Here is a 22,778-nt window from a genome sequence, read left to right as displayed (position 1 = left end):
TTCGATGGGTTTGGCTTAGTATCTGATGGATTATGATGGGTATCTGATGGGCTCGGGTGTGTATCTGATGGATTCGGGTGAATATCTGATGGGGTGCCAGATGGTTAGGGTATCTGATGGCTTAGGATGAGTATCTGATGGGTTAGGATGACTCCGATGAGTTCGGGTGAGTATCAGATGGGTTAGGTTGTGTATCTGATGGGTTAGAATGAGTATCTGATGTATAAGGTTGAGTATCTGATAATAGCAATTATAATAATAATATTTTTTGTTAGTGTCGCAAGTAGGCTTACATTAACACTTCAATGAAATTACTGTGAAAATCCCCTAGTCGCTACACTTTGGCGCCTGTTTGGGTACACTGAGGGAGAATTCAGAATGTCCAATTCAACTAACAAGCACATCTTTCAGGGCTTGTGGGAGGAAACTGGAGCACCCGGAGGAACCCCACGCAGACACGGGGAGAAAGTGCAGACTCCGCACAGTGACGCAAGTCTGGAATCGAACCCGGGTTCCTGGCGCTGTAAAGCAACAGTGCTAACCACTGCGCTGCCAGTGTGAGTATTTGATAGTTTAGGATAAGCACCCAATAGGTTAGGGTATCAGATGGGTTAGGGTGTGTATCCGATGGATTAGGGCGAGTACTGATGGGTTAGGGTTCGTGTCTGATGGTTTAGGGTTCGTGTCTGATGGTTTAGTATATGATAGGTTGGGGTATCTGATGGGTTAGGGTGTGTATCCGATGGATTAGGATGAGTATCTGATGGGTTAGGATTAGTATCCGATGGGTAAGGGTTAGTATTCGAAGGGTTACACGGAGTATTTGTTGTGTTAGGGTGGGTATCTGATGTTATGAGCTGAACATCTGGATGGTATTGGAACAAGTGCCTTCATGGCATTATAGCATGATATGAGAGTGGGTAGCTGGTAGCATTCAAGAAAGTATCTGATGGTATTGCAGTGGATAAGTGATTGTGTCTGTATGGTGTTATGGCGGTATGTGGCAGAACAAAGGAGGCAGAGTTAATGATTGTATCTCAAATACATAAGGGTGGCTATCTGGTCACTATGGTACATAGTGAAGTGATAGTAAGAGGGTGGGTGCCTGATAAGATAAGGACATGACATTATAAGATCACACAAAATAGGAGTAGGCCATTCGGCCCATTGAGCCTGCTCCATTATTCAGTACAATCATGGCTGTTCTTCTGCTTTAACCCGACCTTTCTGTTGGCTTTCCATGTCCTTTGATTGTCGCGGTATCCAGATTTTGGTCTTCAATAAACTCAACGACTGAGCTTCCACAGCTCTCTAGAGTAGACAATTCCAAAGCTTCACAGCCCTCGAGTGAAAACATTTCTTTCTTTCGACCTAGTCCCAGATGGCTGCTTATCCTGAAATAGCGATCCCAAGTTCTGGACTCCCCTCCCAGAGGATACATACTCTCAGCATCTACCCTGTCAAGCCCCTAAAGAATGTCATGTTTCAAGATCACCTCTCATTCATCTAAATCCTGGGGAACAGAAACCATGGGGACAAATAAATCCTGAAAGGGTGATGATTGTGTTGTGGTGATGTACTCCTGAAGCCCAGGCTAATGCTCTGGGGATGTGGGTTCAAGTTTAAATTCAATCAGTAAAATGTGGGATTAAAACCTGTCAGTGATAGTTCCTATGAACTACCATTGATTGTTGTAAAAACCCACCTGGTTTGCTAATGTCCACTTGGAAATATGTCATTCTTCCCTGGTCTGGCCTTTATGCGACTCTGTACTTACCTGGTTGAGTCTTAACTGCCCTCTGAAATAGCCTCACAAGTCACTCGGTTCAAGGGCAATTAGGGATGAGCATTAAATTCTGGTCCCAGAGTTACCAACATCCCTTAAAAGAATTAAAAAGATTGCTCAATCCCTTCTCATTGGATATGTACACATTCCAGGAATCAATCTAGTGAACCTTTGTTACACTTCCAAAATGGATTTTTCTGATCCATCCTTAGATAAAAGACCAAAACACACAGTAAACGGATGCGGTCTCACCAAGGCCTTGTACTTACCAAGGCCTTGTACAATTGTAATATGATATTCTTATTCATACAACAATCCTTTTCTAATGAAGGCTCACATACCATTTGCTTTCTTATTTGCTTGCTGCACCTGCAGGTTAACTTTCAAACATATGAACAAGGAGGAGGAGTAGGTCATTTGGCCCCTCAAGATGGCTCCAATTAAAAAGAAAATGATTGATCTGACAGGATGCTCTAATCTGTATCATGCCTAAACCCCGATAACCTTTCACCCCCTTGCTTACCAAGAATCTGTCGAGCTCTGCCTTAAAAATATTCAAAGAATCTGCTTCCACTGCCTTTCAAGAGAGTTCCGGAGACTCACGACCCTCTGAGAGAAACAATTTGTCTCATCTCCATTTTAAATGAGCGACCCCTCATTTTTAAGCAGTGACCCCTAGTTTTAGATTCTTCCACAAGAGAAAACATCCTCTCCATATCCAACCTGTCAATACCCCTCAGGATCATACATGTTTCAATTTAGTTGTCTCTTAGTCTTCTAAACTCCAGCAGATACAAACTGCGTTGTGCAACCTTCCCTCATAAGACTATCCATCCATTCCTGGTATTAGTCGAATAAACCTTCTCTGACCTGCTTCCAATGCATTTGCATCCTTCCTTAAATAAGGTGACCAATATTGTACACAACATTCCACATGTGGTCTCACTAGTTTCCTGTACAACTGAAGCATAACCTCCCTATTTTTGTATTCAATTCCTCTCACAATGAACTTTAACATTCTATTAGCTTTCCTAATTTTTGCTGTACCTGCACACTCATATTCATGCACTCAGTTACCCAGATACCTCAGAGCTCCAAAATCTCTGACCATTTAGATCAGTCTTGTCCAAAACCCCTGAAGCCCCTCTATACAGCTCCCAAGAGCATATTTTCAAAATGCATTTAAGATCGAATGGAATATTCGACATGGATCTTCTCCTCCAATCACAGGCTGTTTCTTTCCCATGTTTGTTGCTGATAAGCTCAGTGGTGAGCCTATCAGCAGCAAATGTGGGAGAGAAATAATCTGTGATTGATGGAGCAGCGAACACCACAGATGGTGAGTTTGGGGCCCGGGAGCTGAGAGCCAGGGGGGGCCGAACGCTGGGTAGTCGAGAGCTGGGTAGCTGAGGAGCAGGGCCAGGGAATCAGGGGCAGGGGAACCGAAGAGCAAGGTCTGGGGAGCCAAGGAATGGGACCATACACGACCAGGGCTGGGAAGCTGCGGGTTGGGAAGCCGAAGACCTGGAAGGCGAGGGCTGGGAGCTGAGGGTCAAGAGGCCAAGCCAAGGGATGGGAGGCACAGAGCGTGAAATCAAGGGCTGGGTAGCCGAGAGCCGGGTACCAAGGGCCATGGAGCCAAGGATGAGGGGATGGTTGTCAAGGGCTGGGGAACAAGTCACAAAGCGTGGAGGTGCCGGGGAGTGGAAGTGCAATGCAGCGGGGCCCTGTAGTGCAAAGCGGGGCCCGGGCACTCTGCTGGGGCAGAGCACAGGAGTGGAGACTACTGGCGTTCGAGTGAGTGACTGGAGACTGCGAGAGGGGGGGGGGGGAAAGAGTGCAAGAGGGGTGAGAGTGAGAGGGGGAAAGTGTGTGAGCGGGAGAAGGGCGCGAGTGGAGAAGGGCGCGAGTGGAGAAGGGCGCGAGGGGAGAAGGGCGCGAGGGGAGAAGGGCGCGAGGGGAGAAGGGCGCGAGGGGAGAAGGGCGCGAGGGGAGAAGGGCGCGAGGGGAGAAGGGCGCGAGGGAAGAAGGGCGCGAGGGAAGAAGGGCGCGAGGGAAGAAGGGCGCGAGGGAAGAAGGGCGCGAGGGAAGAAGGGTGCGAGGGGGGTAGGAGGGGGGAAGAGTGCGAGGGGGGAAGAATGCTAAAGGAGGGAAGAGTGCGAAGGGGGAGGGGGAAGAGTGTAGAGGGGAGAAAGGTGGGCGAGTATGTGAGAGGTGGTGGAGGCGTGTGTGAGGTGGTGAGATACTGTGGGGGTATGAGAGAGAGTGGTGGTGCTGGGAATGATGTGTGGTGGGGGAGGTTAAGAGGCTGTTGGCGGAATGAGAGACTGTGTAGGCAGATTGATGTTGAGATTGTGGGGACAGAATATGTCCATTAGTCTGACTCTTTCGGGGCTCACTCACCCACACAAACCATTACGCCCTCTGTGAGTCGGAAACATTCTTGCCTTATTACACTCTAATACTCATCTTTATTGACTACTTTTGTTTTTGCTCAGCAAGTTGCTTCTTTTCTCGGGTCACTGTCCGTGTGGAGTTTGCACATTCTCCCCACATCCCAGAGATGTGCATGGATTGGTCACGCTAAATTGCCCCTTAATTGGAAATTTCTTTTTAAAGGTTGTTCATTTTCATCCCTTAGTTTTTGGTTTGGAATTCTTGTTTAATGTTCTGCCAAAGATTCTCACCATTTTAAAAATATTTTGTTTTTGCATTTTTCCTTCACATCTTCCCACTTTTGAGTCTTTGTGGCCACCTCACAACTTATTTCTATTCTAACCCCATAGCCCTGAAAGTTTATTTCCCTCAATTTCCTTTTGAAATCATTGATTGTCTCCACTTCAACCACCCTCGTAGGCAGCGAGTTCCAGGTCATGGCCACTCGTTGTGTAAAAGTGTCTTGCTGACAATCCTCCCTACATCTTTTGCTGCTGAAAATCTTTAACCTGGTGTTGTAAGACTTCTTACTGTGCTCACCCCAGTCCAACGCCGGCATCTCCACATCATCCCTAATCCTAGTAGAACAATTCCAGCTTTTCCAGACTAACCTTGTAGTTAAAATCCCCATGACTCTACCTTCTTGCCTAACTGAAATACAAAGAACAAAGAAAAGTACAACACAGGAACAGGCCCTTTAGCCCTCCAAGCCTGCGCCAACCATGCTGCCCGACTAAACTACAATCTTCTACACTTCTGGGGTCCGTATCCCTCTATTCCCATCCAATTCATGTATTTAGGGGGCACTGTTAACAACGTTAACAAACTTAGATATGCTAGAACCTGGCCTCTCATCTATGGACACCTGTCTGATGGAATCTGCTGGGATGAGGATGGGAATCTGATGGTAAGAGGGTGGAAATCTGATGGTAAAAGGGTGGAATTCTGCTAGGATAAGGGTGGGGTGCTGTTGAGATGAGGATGGGATTTTGGGGGTATAAGGATGGAAATCTGTTGGGATGAGAATGGACATCAAATGGGATGAGGGTGGCATGGGGGCATGGTGGTTAGCACTGCTGTCTCATAGCGCCAGAGACCCAGGTTCAATTGCGGTCTTGGGTCACTGACTGTGTGGAGTTTGCACGTTCTCCCAGTATCTGTGTGGGTTTCCTCCGGATGCTCCGGTTTCCTCCCTCAGTCCAAAGATGTGCCGGTTAGGTAGATTGGCCATGTTAAATTACCTCTTAGGGTCCAAGGATTTGCAAGTTAGGTGGAGTTATGGGGTTACAGGGAGGGGGCCGGGGTGTGGGCCTAGGTTGGGTGCTCTTTCAGGGGGCCGGTACAGATTCAATAGGCCGAATAACCTCCTTTTGCAATGTAGGAATTCTATGTTTCCATTGGATGGAATGTGCTGAGACTCTGACAGGACATGGGTAGGTATCTGATGGTACCTGCTGGGATGTGTATGGGTACCCGGGTACCTGTTGGGATAAGAGGAGGAGGAATGAGGATGAATATTTAATAGAATCCAATGAGATGAGGGTGAGCCTCTGGTGTGTGTGGTAATGTAGGAAATTCTTATATATTGGGGTGAATTCTCCGCTGGCGGGATTCTCCATTCCTCCAACAGCGCACCCACGCCCGCCGGTTTACCGGTGACGTGGGGTGGTTACAATGGGAACTCCCATTGGCCAGCCGCTGGAATGGAGAATCCCACTGCCAGCGTCGGCTCGCTGCTGAGAAACATTCGGCTGGGGAGGCGGAGAATTCACCCCATTATATAATTTGTTGCAGTAATATCATTACAAACCCTGGTTTAGCATACATACAGGCAGTGAGCTGGATTCTCCAATTCGGAGACTATGTCACCACGCCGGCGTGGGAAGAGTGGCATTTTACACCAGGAAAACTGGCGCAAAACGGCCACCAATTCCCCATTTTGCTGGGGGTTAGCAGGAAGGCAGCGTAAAGCACCCGGCTCCAGCTGCCAATACAGTATGGAGAACTGCCGGGTCCGTGGCAGCACATGCACACGGCGGTGGCCTGCAGCGGCCACGCTATGCTTCATGGCAGATGTCGCTCGCGGACCCGGCCCGCGAAATAGTCCCCCCCTTCGGCCGGCTCGTGCGTCCCAGACCGCCGCACCACAGTGCCCCCAGCCCTAAATAATGTGCCCCATTATTGAGTCCGCAGCCACCACAGGTGAGTTCCCGACGGGTGAGACCATGAGAGACCCACACCATCGGGAACTCGGCAGGTCGGGGGCGGAACATTGGGGTGCGGGCCTCAGGCAATGGCCTGATGCTGTGGATACGTGGCGCAGCTTACTCTCTTTGAGTATGCCGCTTTGGAGTGGGTGGAGCAACGCGAAAGCGATTCTGTCGGGAATTAGGATGCTCCTGCCCGTTGCCGAACGCAATTGTTGACCGGAGAATCCAGCCCAGTATGTCTACTAAAGCTGCTGACCGGAGAATCCAGCCCAGTATGTCTACTAAAGCTGCTGACCGGAGAATCCAGCCCAGTATGTCTACTAAAGCTGTGATTAAGGGGTCGTAAAAATCATTGATTTTAACCATTTACTTGATAACAAATAGATGGCTAATGGGATATTGTTGACTAAGTGGCCTTTGAACTATATTGGTTTGATTAATTGAAATATATATTTTTTACAGATGTAAGGAGGAAGTTAAAAGGGCGCGATTCTCCCAAAAGGAGACAAAGTCCCGACGCCAGAGTGAAAACCAGTGTGTTTCACTCCGGCGTCGGAGCCCGCTCCCAGCCCCCTATTCTCCCTTCCCCGGGGGGTTAAGAGCGGGGTCACGTATTTTACGCGCGCTGGGCCTTGGCACCGTGTAAATGAAGTCACCCGCGCATGTGCAGTTGCCGTCCTCCCCGAGGCTGGCCCGCAAGAGGATGGCGGATGGATCTTGCGGGACGGCGGAGGAAAGGAGGTCCTCCTTTAGAGAGGTCGGCCCGCCGATCAGTGGCCCCCGCTCGTGGGTCAGACCCCATCGGAGGCCCCCCCCGGTGAAGGAACCCTCCTCCCTCCCCCATAGGCCCGCACCCTTCCCGCCGGCAGCGACCAGGTGTGGACGGCGCCGGCGGGAACCTGTCGTGTCGAGCGGCCGCTCGGCCCATCTGGGCGGAGAATAGCAGGGGTACTGGAGAATCGCCGTTGTGAGTGTCGCGGGCGATTCTCCGGCTGGCGCGGCGCAGAACTCGACGGGGCCGTTCTCGCCAGTTGGGAGCATGGCGGGACGGCGTCGGACCAGCGTCGCGCGATATAATGGCGCGGCCGGCGATTCTCCCAACCGGCGCGGCCTCGGAGAATCGCGCCCAAAGTTTTTCCTTTTATTTAAGAACTGTTTTAACTGCAAAGCTGTTACTTTGTTACAAATGTGATTGATTCTGTATTTAAATTAAAGTCTGTGGCGAAGTATCCTTTCCTCAGTTTTACCAATTGCAAATTATTGGGTTCTCATCTGGGACCCTAACGTGGGTATCCGATGGGATGAGGGTGGGTGTCCCATAGGATCCTTTGGGATGAAGGTGGGAGTTTGATTGAAGAGACTAATGGGATGAGGGTGAGAATCTAATGGTTTCTGAGGATGGGTATTCTTTGGAATGTGGATAGGGGGTGAGAGGATGCTTGAGGAGGTATGTGGGGGTAGGGGAGAGGCATGGGGATGAGCATATGAGAGGATGATGAGGGGTGGGGGGTCTTTACGATGGCATCTCATGGGATGAGGGAAAATCTGGGACAAGCAGCAGGTATGTGATGGGCTGAATGAGTAACTTTAGGGGTTGCAATATCTGATGGAATGAGAGGCTTTCTTTGGGGGTTGGAGGTATGCAGTGCAGTGACGGGGTATCTGATAGGGTGGGGAGGTGTCTGGTGGAATGAGCGGATATCTAATAGGGTGAGGGGTACCTGATGGGATTAAGTATTTGATGGGGTGAAGGGGTATCTGATAGCTTGGGGTCATCTGATAGGTGTGGGTTATGTGTGAGGATAATAATAATAATCGCTTATTGTCACAAGTAGGCTTCAATGAAGTTACTGAGAAAAGCCCCAAATCACCACTTTCCGGCACCTGTTTGGGGAAGCCGGTATGGGAATTGAACCCGCCCTGCTGGCATTCTTCTGCATTACAAGCCAGCTGCTTAGCCCACTGAGCTAAACCAGCACCTTTATATCTGATGTTATGGGTTGTAACTGATGGCGCGAGAGGTATTTGATGGGATAATAATAATCTTTATTAGTGTCACAAGTAGGCTTACATTAACACTGCAATGAAGTTACTGTGAAAAGCCCCTAGTTGCCAAACTCCGGCTCCCGTTCAGCTACACGGAGGGAGAATCCAGAATGTTCAATTTACCTAACAATTTGATTAGGTAAATGAGGGGCATCTTATGCTCTGGGGGGTATTTGATATCATGGGGGTATCCAATACATAGTGGGTATTTGATCCTATGGGGGTATCTGATGGTATGAGGGTACTAGATGGGATGAAGGGTATTATACATGAATATATGCTAAGCACTGCGCCACCATGCTGCCGAACATCCCCACTTCTGACCGTATTATGGAAGGTCATTGATGTAGCAGCTGAACATGGTTGGGCCGAGGACACTACCCTGAGGAACTCCTGCTGTGATGTCATGGAACTGAGAAGATTGACCTCCAACAACCACAACCATCTTCCTTTGTTGGGCTATCTGGTGGAGTGAGGGAAGTATTTGATGGTATAGGTTATAACTGATAGGTTGAGGGTATTTGATAGTATGGAGGCATCTAACGGTACATGGGTATCTAATGGGGATATTTGATGCAATGAGGTATTTAATGCTCTGGTTGTATTTGACAGCAAAGGGTATCTGATGATGATGGGGGTAATTGATATGAGGGGAATCTGGAGTGGGAGGTATTTGATGGGATGAGGATGGTATCTGTTGGGGTGAGCGGATGTTCACTGGTTTAGGGAGTATCTGATGGAGTGAGGGGGTATTTGATGGGACCTGGTATATCTGAGGTCAGGGATATTTGATTGTATAGGGGTTTATGATGGGATGAAAGCATATTTGATGGAGTGAGGACTGTTTGATAGTGATGGAGCATTTGACGCAGTGGGGGTATTTGCTGGTATCATAGAATTAACAGTGCAGAAGTAGGCCATTCGGCCCATCGAGTCTGCACCGGCTCCTGGAAAGAACACCCCACCCAAGGTCAACACCTCCACCCCATCCCCATGACCCAGTAACCCCACCCAACACTAAGGGCAATTTTGGACACTAAGGGCAATTTATCATGGCCAATCCACCTAACCTGCACATCTTCGGACTGTGGGAGGAAACCGGAGCACCCGGAGGAAACCCATGCACACACGGGGAGGATGTGCAGACTCTGCACAGACAGTGACCCAAGCCGGAATCGAACCTGGGACTCTGGAGCTGTGAAGCAATTGTGCTATCCACAATGCTGCTGTGTCTGATGGGGTGAGGGCTATTTACTGGTATGAAGGCTATCTGATGGGGTGAAGAGTATTTACTAGTCTGACAGATATATGATGGGGTGAGGGCTATTTACTTTATGACGGGTATACGAAGAACAAAGAAAAGTACAGCACTGGAACAGGCCCTTCGGCCCACCAAGCCTGCGGCAACCATGCTGCCCGTCTAAACTAAAATCTTCTACACTTCCAGGGTGTGTATCCCTCTATTCCCATCCTATTCATGTATTTGTCAAGATGCCCCTTAAACGTCACTATTGTCCCTGCTTCCACCACCTCCTCCGGCAGCGAGTTCCAGGCACCCACTATCTGTAAAAAAACTTGCCTCGTACATCTCCTCTAAACTTTGCCCCTCGCACCTTAAACCTATGCCCCCTAGTAATTGACCCCCCTACACTGGGAAAAAGCCTCTGACTATCCACTCTTTCTATGCCCCTCATAATTTTGTAGACCTCTATCCAGTCGCCCCTCAACCTCCATCGTTCCAGTGAGAACAAACCAAGATTATTCAACCTCTCCTCATAGCTAATGCCCTCCATACCAGGCAACATCCTGGTAAACCTCTTCTGCACCCTCTCTAAAGCCTCCACATTCTTCTGGTTGTGTGGCGACCAGAATTGAACACTATATTCCAAGTGTGGCCTAACTAAAGTTCTATACAGCTGCAACATGATTTGCCAATTTTTATACTCAATGCCCCACCCAATGAAGGCAAGCATGCCGTATGCCTTCTTGACTACCTTCTCCACCTGTGTTGCCACTTTCAGTGACCTGTGGCCTGTACACGTAGATCTCTCTGACTGTCAATACTCTTGCGGGTTCTACCATTCACTGTATGTTCCCTATCTGTTTTAGACTTTCCAAAATGCATTACCTCATATTTGTCCGGATTAAACTTCATCTGCCATCTCTCCGCCTAAGTCTCCAAACGATCTAAATCCTGCTGTATCCTCTGACAGTCCTCATCGCTATCCGCAATTCCACCAACCTTTGTGTCGTCTGCAAACTTACTAATCAGACCAGTTACATTTTCCTCCAAATCATTTATATATACTACGAACAGCAAAGGTCCCTGCACTGATCCCTGTGGAACACCACTAGTCACAGCCCGCACAATCAGAAAAGCACCCTTCCATTGCTACTCTCTGCCTTCTATGATCTAGCCAGTTCTGTATCCATCTTGCCAGCTCACCTCTGATCCTGTCTGACTTCACGTTTTGTACCAGTCTGCCTGAGGGACCTTGTCAAAGGCCTTACTGAAGTCCATATAGACAACATCCACTTCCCTATCAGCATCAATCATCTTTGAGACCTGCTCGAAAAACTCTATCAAGTTAGTGAGATACGACCTCCCCTTCACAAAACCGTGCTGCCTCTCGCTAATACGTCCCCTTGCTTCCAAATGGGAGTAGATCCTGTCTCGAAGAATTCTCTCCAGTAATTTCCCTACCACTGACATAAGACTCACCGGCCTATAGTTCCCTGGATTATCCTTGCTACCCTTCTTAAACAAAGGAACAGCATTGGCTATTCTCCAATCCTCCAGGACATCACCTGAAGACAGTGAGGATCCAAAGATTTCTGTCAAGGCCTCAACAATTTCCTCTCTTGCCTCCTTCAGTATTCTGGGGTAGATCCCATCAGGCCCTGGGGACTTATCCACCTTAATATTTTTCAAGACACCCAACACTTGGTCTTTTTGGATCTCAATGTGACCCAGGCTATCTACACACCCTTCTCCAGACTCAACATCTACCAATTCCTTCTCTTTGGTGAATACTGATGCAAAGTATTAATTTAGTACCTCGCCCATTTCCTCTGGCTCCACACATAGATTCCCTTCCCTGTCCTTCAGTGGGCCAACCCTTTCCCTGGCTACCCTCTTGCTTTTTATGTACGTGTAAAAAGCCTTGGGATTTTCCTTAACCCTATTTGCCAATGATTTTTCGTGACCCCTTTTAGCCCTCCTGACTCCTTGCTTAGGTTCCTTCCTACTTTCCTTATATTCCACACAGGCTTTGTCTGTTCCCAGCCTTCTAGCCCTGACAAATGCCTCCTTTTTCTTTTTGACGAGGCCTACAATATCTCTCATTATCCAAGGTTTCCAAAATTTGCCATATTTATCCTTCTTCCTCACAGGAACATGCCAGTCCTGAATTCCTTTCAACTTTCATGCCAGATGTTGATTTACCCTCAAACATCCGCCCCCAATCTATGTTCTTCAGTTCCCGCCTAATATTATTATAATTAGCCTTCCCCCAATTTAGCACATTCACCCTAGGACCACTCTTTCATTGTCCACCAGCACTTTAAAACTTAGTGAATTGTGGTCACTGTTCCTGAAATGCTCTCCTACTGAAACTTCTACTACCTGGCCGGGCTCATTCCCCAATACCAGGTCCAGTACAGCCCCTTCCTTCGTTGGACTATCTACATATTGTTTTAAGAAGCCCTCCTGGATGCTCCTTACAAACTCTGCCCAGTCCAAGCCCCTAGCACTAAGTGAGTCCCAGTCAATATTGGGGAAGTTAAAGTCTCCAATCACAACAACCCTGTTGCTTTTACTCCTTTCCAAAATCTGTCTACCTATCTGCTCCTCTATCTCCTGCTGGTTGTTGGGAGGCCTGTAGTAAACCTCCAACATTGTGAACCCCCAACATCTGATGGGGTCAGGAAGGTACTTTGAAGGGGTGAGGAGGCATTTGATGGCATGCTGATAATTTGATGGTATGAGGGTGATTAGCGTATTTGATGATATATGGGGCATTTGATGGAGTGAGGGGATATTTGATGGAATGTTACTTGCCACTTTGTCAGCCCAAGCCTGGATATTTTCCAGGTCTCACTACATATGGGCATCAGTTTCTGAGGAGTCGTGAATGGTGCTGAACAACAATTACTTCTCGCCCCAATCAGGGGCGTCATTCTCCGACCCCCCGCCGGGTCGGAGAATCGCCGGGGGCTGGCGTGAATCCCGCCCCCGCCGGTTGCCGAAGTCTCCGGCACCGGATATTCGGTGGGGGCGGGAATCGGGCCGCGCCGGTTGGCGGCCCCCCCCACTGGATTCTCCGGCCCCAATGGGCCAAAGTCCCGCCGATAAATTGCCTGTCCCGCCGGCGTGGATTAAACCACCTTTTGAATGGCGGGACAAGGCTGGCTCCGGGGTCCTGGGGGGGGCGCGGGGCGATCTGGCCCCGGGGGGTGCCCCCAAGGTGGCTTGGCCCGCGATCGGGGCCCACCGATCCGCGGGCGGGTCTGTGCCATGGGGGCACTCTTTCCCTTCCACCTCCGCCATGGTCTCCACCATGGCAGAGGCGGAAGAGACTCCCTCCACTGCGCATGCGTGGGAAACTGTCAGCGGCCGCTGACGCTCCCGCGCATGCGCCGCCCGGAGATGTCATTTCCGCGCCAGCTGGCGGGACGGAAATCCCTCCGGTGTCGGCCTAGCCCCTCAATGTTGGGGCTCGGCCCCCAAAGATGCGGAGCATTCCGCACCTATGGGGCGCCGTTTCGGGCGCCAGTCGGCGGACATCGCGCCGTTTCGGGAGAATTTCGCCCCAGATTCCTCCCACAGATTCCCCTCATATCAATAACCCCCATTTGATGGGGCTGGAGTGTATTTGATGTGAGGGGTATCTGATTGTGGTTAGAAGTAATTGTTGTTCTGGGGTTATCGGATGCCGAAGGGGTTATTTGATGTTGAGGGGGTACCTGATAATATGTGGCAAAAGTGTTTTGAAGGGCATATTTGATGCCATGGTGTATATTCAATGGTATTTGGGGGTTATTTATTGGGGTATCTGAGGGGGTACTTGAATAAAGGAGGGGGCACCTGATGGGGTGAGGGGAATTTGATGGTATGGAGATATTTGTTATGATGTATATATGATGGGGTATTTGTTGAGATTAGGGTGGTATCTGCTGGGGTGATGGGGTATTTTGGTGGTATAGGGATAATGTATGGGATCAGGGGGCAATTTGACAGGGTGAGAAGGTATTTGATGGTATGGGCATATTTGATGGGGTGAGGTTGTAACTGATTTGGTGGGGGGGTATCTGATTATGTGGGACTATCTGATGGTATGAAGGGTATTTGATCGGGACATTCGATGGGAATGGGAGTATTTGATGCATTGGGGATAGCTGATGGGGATGACCATGCATTAGATGGTGAAGGGGGTAATTAATGGGGGTATCTGTCATAGAATCATTGAATGCCTACAGTGCAGAAGGCCATTCGGCCTATCGAGTCTGCACCAACCCTCTGAAAGAGCACCCTAACCTAGGCCCAATCCCCCACCCTATCCTTGTAACCTTACCTAGAGCCAATGTTAGCATACCCAATTCACCTAACCTGCACATCTTTGGACTATGGGAGGAAGGAAACCGGAGCATCCAGAGGAAACCCATGCAGACGCGGGAAGAACATGCAAACTCCACACAGATATCCCAGGTCGGAATCAAACTCGGGTCCCTGGCGTTGTGAGGCAGCAGTGCAAACCACTGTGCCGCCCTGTTGCCACCGTGCCGCCCTGTTGGGGTATTTGATGGTTATCGGGTATTTGATGGGGACGAGGGGCATTTGATGTGGGATCAATGCCATAGGGAATCTGACTAGGGCACTTGATGTTGTTATGGGGGTATTTAATGTAGCATATTTGATAGGGGTAATTGATGGGGCTATTTGATTCCATAGGGTGTATTTGATGCTAAGGAGTATATTGCTTGATGTGGTATCTGACAAGTGGTATCTGATGGTTAAGGGGTATTTGATGGTTATGGGCTATTTGATGGGAATATTGACAGGGTATTTGATTGTGGGGGATATTTGACAGGGTATCGGAGGGGGAGCATTGGATATTTGATGATGTGGTATGTAATGGTATATTTCAGGTATCTGATGGGGTATTGTGGGGTGTGGTCGGATATTTAGTGGGTTGTAAGGCGGTAATGGGTACCTAATATGGTATTTGATGGGGTATTAGATGCGGTATTTGGGAACACGTAATGGAGTATAGGTATCACTGGGGATATGTAATGAGACATAATGAGATATCTTTGATATCTGATGACGGTACGCAATGGAGAGTATGATGGGTATGTAATGGGATAAAGTGGTGTAATAGGGCATGTAATTGATAAACGGGTGTGATAGGATGCATAATGGGGTTTGTGGGTTCAATGGGTGTGAAGTAAGGCATGTAATGGGGTATAATAGTGCGTATGATGTATATGTATTTGGGTAAAGAGGTATAATAATTTGAGGTTGTAATAGAGTAGGCAATGGGTGAAATCAAATGTCATGCGAAAAGGGTGTAATAGAATGTATAATGGACTTGTAATGGAATAAAGGGGTACAACCGGTTATGTAATGGGGTATGTAATGGTACGTAATGAGAATGTAATGGGCTAAGGGGGAGCAATGGGGTAAAAGAGTTTAATGGGTTATGTAGTGGGGTAAGGGCCTAATGCGTATGTAATGGGAGGAGTGTAATGATTTATGTAATGGGATAAATGGATGTAATATGGTGTGTGATGGGATAAAGAAATGTAATAGGGCATGTCATGGGGTAAAGATGTGTAATAGGTATGGAAATCGTGTTTTCAGGATCCAAGTCATGGTACACATCGGTACCAACGACATGGGTAGGAAAAGGGACGGGGGATGTAAAACAGGAATTCAGGGAGCTAGGGTGGAAGCTGAGAGGCATGACAGACCGTGTTGTCATCCCTGGTTTGCTGCCAGTGCCACATGCTAGCGAGGTGAGGAACAGGGAGAGAGTGCAGTTAAACACGTGGCTACAGGGATGGTGTAGGAGGGAGGGTTTCAATTACTTGGATAATTGGAGCACATTCTGGGGAAGGTGGGACCTGTACAAACAGGACGGGTTACACCTGAACCAGAGGGGCACCAATATCCTGGGAGGGAAATTTGCTACAGCTCTTCGAGGGGGTTTAAACTAATTTGGCAGGGGGATGGGAAACTGATTTGTAGTCCAGGAGATAGCGTTGCTGGAGTTCAGGAAGTTGAGGGTTGTGCAGTACTGCGGAAGGTACCAAGGTCACAAAAGTGGAACTGCAGGCATGAAGGTGGTTTGAAGTGTGTCTACTTCAACGCGAGGAGCATCAGGAATAAGGTTGGTGAGCTTGAAGCATGGATTGGTACCTGGGACTACGATGCTGTGGCCATTACGGAGACGTGGATAAAACAGGGGCAGGAATGGTTGTTGGAGGTTCCAGGGTTTAGATGTTTCAGTAAGATTAGGGAAGGTGGTAAAAAGATGGAGGAATAGCATTGTTAATCAAGGATAGTATAATGGCTGCAGAAAGGCAGTTTGAGGAGGATCTGTTTACTGAGGTAGTGTGGGCTGAAGTTAGAAATAGGAAAGGAGAGGTCACTTTCTTGGGGGTTTTCCATAGGCCCCCAAACAGTAACAGAGATGTGGAGGAAAAGATTGCAATGCAGATTTTGGATCAGTGTGGTAGTCACAGGGTAGTTGTCATGGGTGACTTTAACTTTCCAAATATTAATTGGAACCATTATAATTCGATTAGTTTGGATGGGGCTGTTTTTATCCAGTGTGTGCAGGAGGGTTTCCTCACACAATATGTGGAAAGACCGACAAGAGGAGGGGGCCACATTGGATTTGGTACTGGGTAATGAACCGGGCCAAGTGTTAGATTTGGTTGTGGGAGAGCATTTTGGAGATAGTGACCACAATTCGGTGACTTTCACTACAGCAATGGAGAGGGTGAGGGAAGGGTAATTACGATGCAATTAGGCAAGAATTGGGGAGCATAAGATGGAAACAGGAACTGTCAGAGATGGGCACAACTGAGATGTGGAGCTTGTTCAAGGAGCAAATACTGCGTGTCCTTGATATGTATGTCCCTGTCACGCAGGGAGGAAATGGTCAAGTGAGGGAACCATGGTTTACAAAAGAGGTTGAATGTCTTGTCAAGAGGAAGAAGGGGGCTTAATTAAGGATGAGAAAACAAGGTTCAGTTTGGGCACTTGAGGGATACAAGATAGCTAGGAAGGAGCTCAAGAAAGGGCTTAGGAAAGCTAGGAGGAGGCATGAGAAGTCCTTGGCGGGTAGGATCAAGGAAAATCCCAAGGCTTTTTACACTTATGTGAGGAATAAAAGAATGACCAAGGTGAAGTTAAGGCCGGTCAAGGACTGTAGTGGGAACGTGTGCATGGAGTCTGAAGATATAGGAGAGGCCCTAAATGAATACTTCTCTTCAGTGTTCACAAAGGAGAGGGGCCATGTTGTTGAGGAGGATAGTGCGATACAGGCTGGTAGGCTGGAGGAGGTAGATATTCGGAAGGAAGATGTGTTCGAAATTTTGAGAAGCCTGAGGATAGATAAGTCCCCTGGGCCTGATGGGATATATCCTAGGATTCTTTGGGAGGCGAGGGACAAGATTGCAGAGCCTTTGGCTTTGATCTTTATGTCCTCACTGTCTACAGGAATAGTGCCAGAAGACTGGAGAGAGGCGAATGTTGTCCCTTTGTTCAAGAAAGGGAATAGGTATAAACCTGGGAATTATAGGCTGGTTAGTCTCACTTCGGTCATAGGTAAATTATTGGAAAGGATTCTGAGGGATAGGATTTATGATCATTTGGAAAGATACAGCTTAATCCAGGATAGTCAGCACAGAATTGTGAGGGGTAAGTCTTGCCTCACAAGTTTGATTGTATTCTTTGAGGAGGTAACTAAGTACATAGATGAAGGTAGAGCAGTTGATGTCGTATACATGGATTTTAGTAAGGCGTTTGATAAGGTGCCCCATGGTCGGCTCATGCAGAAGGTAAGGAGGCATGGCATAGAGGGAAATTTGGCCGATTGGATTAGTAACTGGCTATCACATAAGACTGAGGATGGTGGTAGATGGTAAATTTTCATCCTGGAGCCCAGTCACCAGCGATGTACCACAGGGATCAATGCTGGGTCCTCTGCTATTTGTGATTTTTATCAATGACTTGGATGATGGAGTTGAAGGTTGGGTTAGTAAATTTGCTGATGACACCAAGATTGGTGGAGTAGTGGATAATGTGGAGGGCTGTTGTAGGCTGCAAAGAGACATTGATAGGATGCAGAGCCGGGCTGAAAAGTGGCAGATGGAGTTTAACCCTGATAAGTGTGAGGTGATTAATTTTGGTAGGACAAATTTGAATGCGGATTACATGGTTAACGGCAGGGTTCTGAAGAATGTGGAGGAGCAGAGAGATCTCGGAGTTCATGTCCATACATCTCTGAAAGTTGCCACCCAAGTGGATTGAGCCGTGAAGAAAGCCGTGAAGAAAGAGTGTTAGCATTTATTAACAGGGGAATTGAGTTGAAGAGCCATGAGGTCATGCTGCAACTGTACAAGATCTTGGTTAGACCACATTTGGAGAATTGTGTGCAGTTCTGGTCACCTCATTATAGGAAGGATGTGGAAGCATTGGAAAAGGTGCAAAGGAGATTTACCAGGATGCTGTCTGGATTGGAGGGTAGGTCTTATGAGGAAAGGTTGAGGGAGCTAGGGCTTTTCTCACTGGAGCGAAGGAGGAAGAGAGGTGACTTAATTGAGGTGTATAAGATGATGAGAGGGATAGATAGAGTGGACGTACAGGGACTTTTACCTCGGGTGGACGTAGCTGTTACAAGGGGGCATAACTATAAGGTTCACGGTGGAAGATATAGGAGGGATGTCAGAAGTAGGTTCTTTACTCAGAGAGTGGTTGGGGCGTGGAACGCACTCCCAGCTATGGTAGTGGAGTTGGACACTTTAGAAACTTTCAAGCGGTTATTGGATAGGCATATGGAGTGCACTAGAATGATTGGAAGTAGGTTGATTTGATCTTAGTTTCAGACTAGTTTGGCACAACATTGTGGGCCGAAGGGTCTGTACTGTGCTGTACAGTTCTATGTTCTAATGGGGTAAATGGGTGTAATGCAATGGGATACAAGTGTATAATAGGGTGTTTAATGGGGTAAAAGAGTCTCATAGTGTGTATAATGGGGTAAGAGGGTTTATAGGGCATGTAATGGCTGTGTAATGTATATGGAAGGATTAAGAGGGTGTAATGGAGTAAAGGAGTATAATAGGTTATGTAATGGGGTAAGGGTGTACAATAGGGTGTGTAATGTGTATGTAATCGGATATGCGAGTAATAGGGTATGCATTGGCAAAGGAGTATTCTACGTCATATGATGGGTAATGGGGTATGGGTGTTTAATGGGGTAAAGGGGTATAATGGGGTATATAATGGGGTAAGATGTATAATGGGGTGAAGGGGTGTAACAGCTTATGTGATTCGGTAAAGGGGTATAATAGGATGTGTAATAGTATAAAAGTGGAATTGGGTATGTAATCGGTAAAGAAGCATAATAGGGTATATGATGGGGTGTGTAATAGGGTTAGGTTGTATAATGGGTAAGAGGGTGTAATGAGGTTGGGGTGTAATGGGGCATGTAATGGGATTAGAGGCTGTAGTGGGGTATGGAATGGGTTTGTACTGAGGTACAGATATGTAATGGGGTTGTGGTGTAATGGGGTATGTAATGGGTGTGAAATGAGGTATGGGTGAGTAATGGTGTATGAAGTGGGTGGGTAATGGGTATGTAATGAGGTTAGGATGTGTAATTAAATATGTGGTGGGTGTAATGGGTATGTAATAATGGGGTTGGGGTGTAATGGGGTATGTGGTAGATGTGTAATGTGGGTAAGGATGTAATGGGTATGTAATGAGGTTCGGGTGTGTAATGAGTATGTAATGAGGTATGTGGTGTGTGTGTAATGAGGTTAGGAAGTGTAATGGTGTATGTAGTGAGTGGCTAATAGATATGTAATGAGGTATATGGTAGCTATGTATTGGGGTTAGGTGGTGTAATGAGATTAGGTGGTGTAATGGCGTATATAGTGGGTGGGTAGTGGGTATGTAATGAGGTTAGGGTGTGTGATGAGTATGCGATGAGGTTAGGGTGTATAATGAGGTAAGGTGGTGTAATGAGGTTAGGGTGTGCGATGAGGTTAGGGTGTATAATGAGGTAAGGTGGTGTAATGGGGTATGTAATGAGGTAAGGTGGTGTAATGGGGTATGTAATGAGGTTAGGGTGTGTAATGAGTGTGCGATGAGGTTAGGGTGTATAATGAGGTAAGGTGGTGTAATGGGGTATGTAATGAGGTAAGGTGGTGTAATGGGGTATGTAATGAGGTAAGGTGGTGTAATGGGGTATGTAATGAGGTAAGGTGGTGTAATGGGGTATGTAATGAGGTAAGGTGGTGTAATGGGGTATGTAATGAGGTAAGGTGGTGTAATGGGGTATGTAATGAGGTAAGGTGGTGTAATGGGGTATGTAATGAGGTAAGGTGGTGTAATGGGGTATGCAGTGGGTGGGTAATGGTCGAGGTGCCGCTCTGACCTGCAGGATGAGGCGGGTTTGTTGCGGTTCTAGAAGGTTTCCGGAGCCGGAGCGGGTGATGAGGATCCGGCCATAGGGCCCCGGGCTCTGCAGGTGGGAGTAAAGCCGCTGTTTGGACTGGTTGACGGGGAAGAGGCTGTTGACCAGACTCCGCTCGATCTTGGCCAGACTGTGTCTCGGTGCGAACAGATATTCCATATCGTCCTGGAGCCGGTAGCGACTGAAACTGGCCCCCAGCAGGATGGAGAGCAGCACGGGAGCTGAGGCGAACAACACCGGGTGGTTACCGATCAGGAGGCCCAGGCGGTAAAAGCCGCTCCGGAGGCCCCGGTGCAGCAGCTGCCGGAGCATGGTGCAAGGGCCGGGCAGGCCCACAGAGCCGGGCCTCAGAGCCCGGAGCCCGGCCTGGACTCCGAGTCCGAGCAGCCCGCCATCCGCCCTGCCGCCTCCCTCTCTCGGCGCGGCCTCGGCTGCAGGCCCGGCTCCCGGCAAGGCGGCGCTGTCGGCGGGGCGGGGAACGGGAGGGGGAGGCGGGACAGCCCGGGCCGGCCCCCGGGTCCCGCTCCCTCCCTCCAACTAACTTGAGGGAGTGAGTGAGGGTGGAGGAGGGAGGGGAGGATGACAAGGGGTTTTGTGGGGACAGAGGGGAGGTGGAGGGGAGGAGTATGGGGAGGGGGGTGTGGGGGTTGGGGAGAAGGGGCTGTGGGTGGGGAGGTAAGAAGGGGTTGTGTGGGGACAGAGACGGGGAGGAGTATGGGGAGGGGGAGGATTAGGGGGTGTGAGGGGGAGGAGTATGGGGAGGGGGAGGATTAGGGGGTGTGAGGGGGACGAGTATGGGGAGGATTAGGGGGTGTGAGGGGGAGGAGTATGGGGTGTGAGGGGGAGGAGTATGGGGAGGGGGAGGATTAGGGGGTGTGAGGGGGAGGAGTATGGGGAGGGGGAGGATTAGGGGGTGTGAGGGGGAGGAGTATGGGGAGGGGGAGGATTAGGGGGTGTGAGGGGGAGGAGTATGGGGAGGGGGAGGATTAGGGGGTGTGAGGGGGAGGAGGAGGAGGAGGGGGAGGATTAGGGGGTGTGAGGGGGAGGAGGAGGGGGAGGATTAGGGGGTGTGAGGGGAGGAGGAGAGGGAGGATTAGGGGGTGTGAGGGGGAGGAGTATGGGGAGGGGGAGGAGTATGGGGTGTGAGGGGGAGGAGTATGGGGAGGGGAGGATTAGGGGGTGTGAGGGGGAGGAGTATGGGGAGGAGTAGGGGGTGTGAGGGGGAGGAGTACGGGGAGAGGGAGGATTAGGGGGTGTGAGGGGGAGGGGGGATTAGGGGGTGTGTGGGGGAGGGGGGGATTAGGGGGTGTGAGGGGGAGGGGGGGGATTAGGGGGTGTGAGGGGGAGGGGGGGGATTAGGGGGTGTGAGGGGGAGGGGGGGGATTAGGGGGTGTGAGCGGGAGGGGGGATTAGGGGGTGGGAAGGGGAGGATTAGGGGGTGTGAGGGGGAGGAGTATGGGGAGGATTAGGGGGTGTGAGGGGAGGAGTACGGGGAGGGGAGGATTAGGGGGTGTGAGGGGGAGGGGGGATCAGGGGGTGTGAGGGGGAGGGGGGATTAGGGAGTGGGAGGGGGAGGATTAGGGGGTGTGAGGGGGAGGATTAGGGAGTGCGAGGGGGAGGGGAGGATTAGGGGGTGCGAGGGGGAGGGAGAGGATTAGGGGGTGTGAGGGGGAGAATTAGGGGGTGTGAGGGGAGGTTTAGGGGGTGTGAGGGGGAGGGGGGATTAGGGAGTGGGAGGGGGAGGATTAGGGGGTGTGAGGGGGAGGATTAGGGAGTGCGAGGGGGAGGGGAGGATTAGGGGGTGCGAGGGGGAGGGAGAGGATTAGGGGGTGTGAGGGGGAGAATTAGGGGGTGTGAGGGGAGGTTTAGGGGGTGCGAGGGGGAGGAGTATTGGGGAGGGGAGGATGATGGGGAGTGGGAAGATTAGGGGGTGAGGGGGAGGAGTATGGGGAGGGTGAGGATTAGGGGGTGTGGGGGAGGGGGAGGATTAGGGGGTGTGGGGGAGGGGGAGGATTAGGGGGTGTGGGGGAGGGGAGGATTAGGGGGTGTGGGGGAGGGGAGGATTAGGGGGTGTGGGGGAGGGGGAGGATTAGGGGGTGGGAGGGGGAGGATTAGGGGGTGGGAGGGGGAGGATTAGGGGGTGTGGGGGAGGGGGAGGATTAGGGGGTGTGGGGGAGGGGGAGGATTAGGGGGTGGGAGGGGGAGGATTAGGGGGTGGGAGGGGGAGGATTAGGGGGTGGGAGGGGGAGGATTAGGGGGTGGGAGGGGGAGGATTAGGGGGTGGGAGGGGGAGGATTAGGGGGTGGGAGGGGGAGGATTAGGGGGTGGGAGGGGGAGGATTAGGGGGTGTGGGGGAGGGGGAGGATTAGGGGGTGGGAGGGGGAGGATTAGGGGGTGGGAGGGGGAGGATTAGGGGGTGGGAGGGGGAGGATTAGGGGGTGGGAGGGGGAGGATTAGGGGGTGGGAGGGGGAGGATTAGGGGGTGGGAGGGGGAGGATTAGGGGGTGGGAGGGGGAGGATTAGGGGGTGGGAGGGGGAGGATTAGGGGGTGGGAGGGGGAGGATTAGGGGGTGGGAGGGGGAGGATTAGGGG

General features: G+C 50.0%; 1 protein-coding gene across 1 annotated transcript in view; it reads right to left on the bottom strand.

Annotated features, from left to right (window-relative positions):
- ptchd1 (patched domain containing 1) overlaps positions 1-20,706 on the bottom strand; it is a 150,974-nt gene extending 130,268 nt beyond the window's left edge. The window contains exon 1 of the mRNA XM_072514396.1: positions 20,148-20,706. Within this exon, the coding sequence (XP_072370497.1) occupies positions 20,148-20,498 (351 nt within the window). The 5' untranslated portion in view covers positions 20,499-20,706. The remainder of the gene's footprint in view (positions 1-20,147) is intronic.
- Between the last annotated feature and the right edge of the window lie 2,072 nt (positions 20,707-22,778).

The sequence above is a fragment of the Scyliorhinus torazame genome, chromosome 8 (genome assembly GCF_047496885.1).
Source record: "Scyliorhinus torazame isolate Kashiwa2021f chromosome 8, sScyTor2.1, whole genome shotgun sequence".
NCBI lineage: Eukaryota > Metazoa > Chordata > Chondrichthyes > Carcharhiniformes > Scyliorhinidae > Scyliorhinus > Scyliorhinus torazame.
The sequence above is the reverse complement of the archived record's forward strand: the minus strand, read 5'-3'. Positions and strand labels throughout refer to the sequence as shown.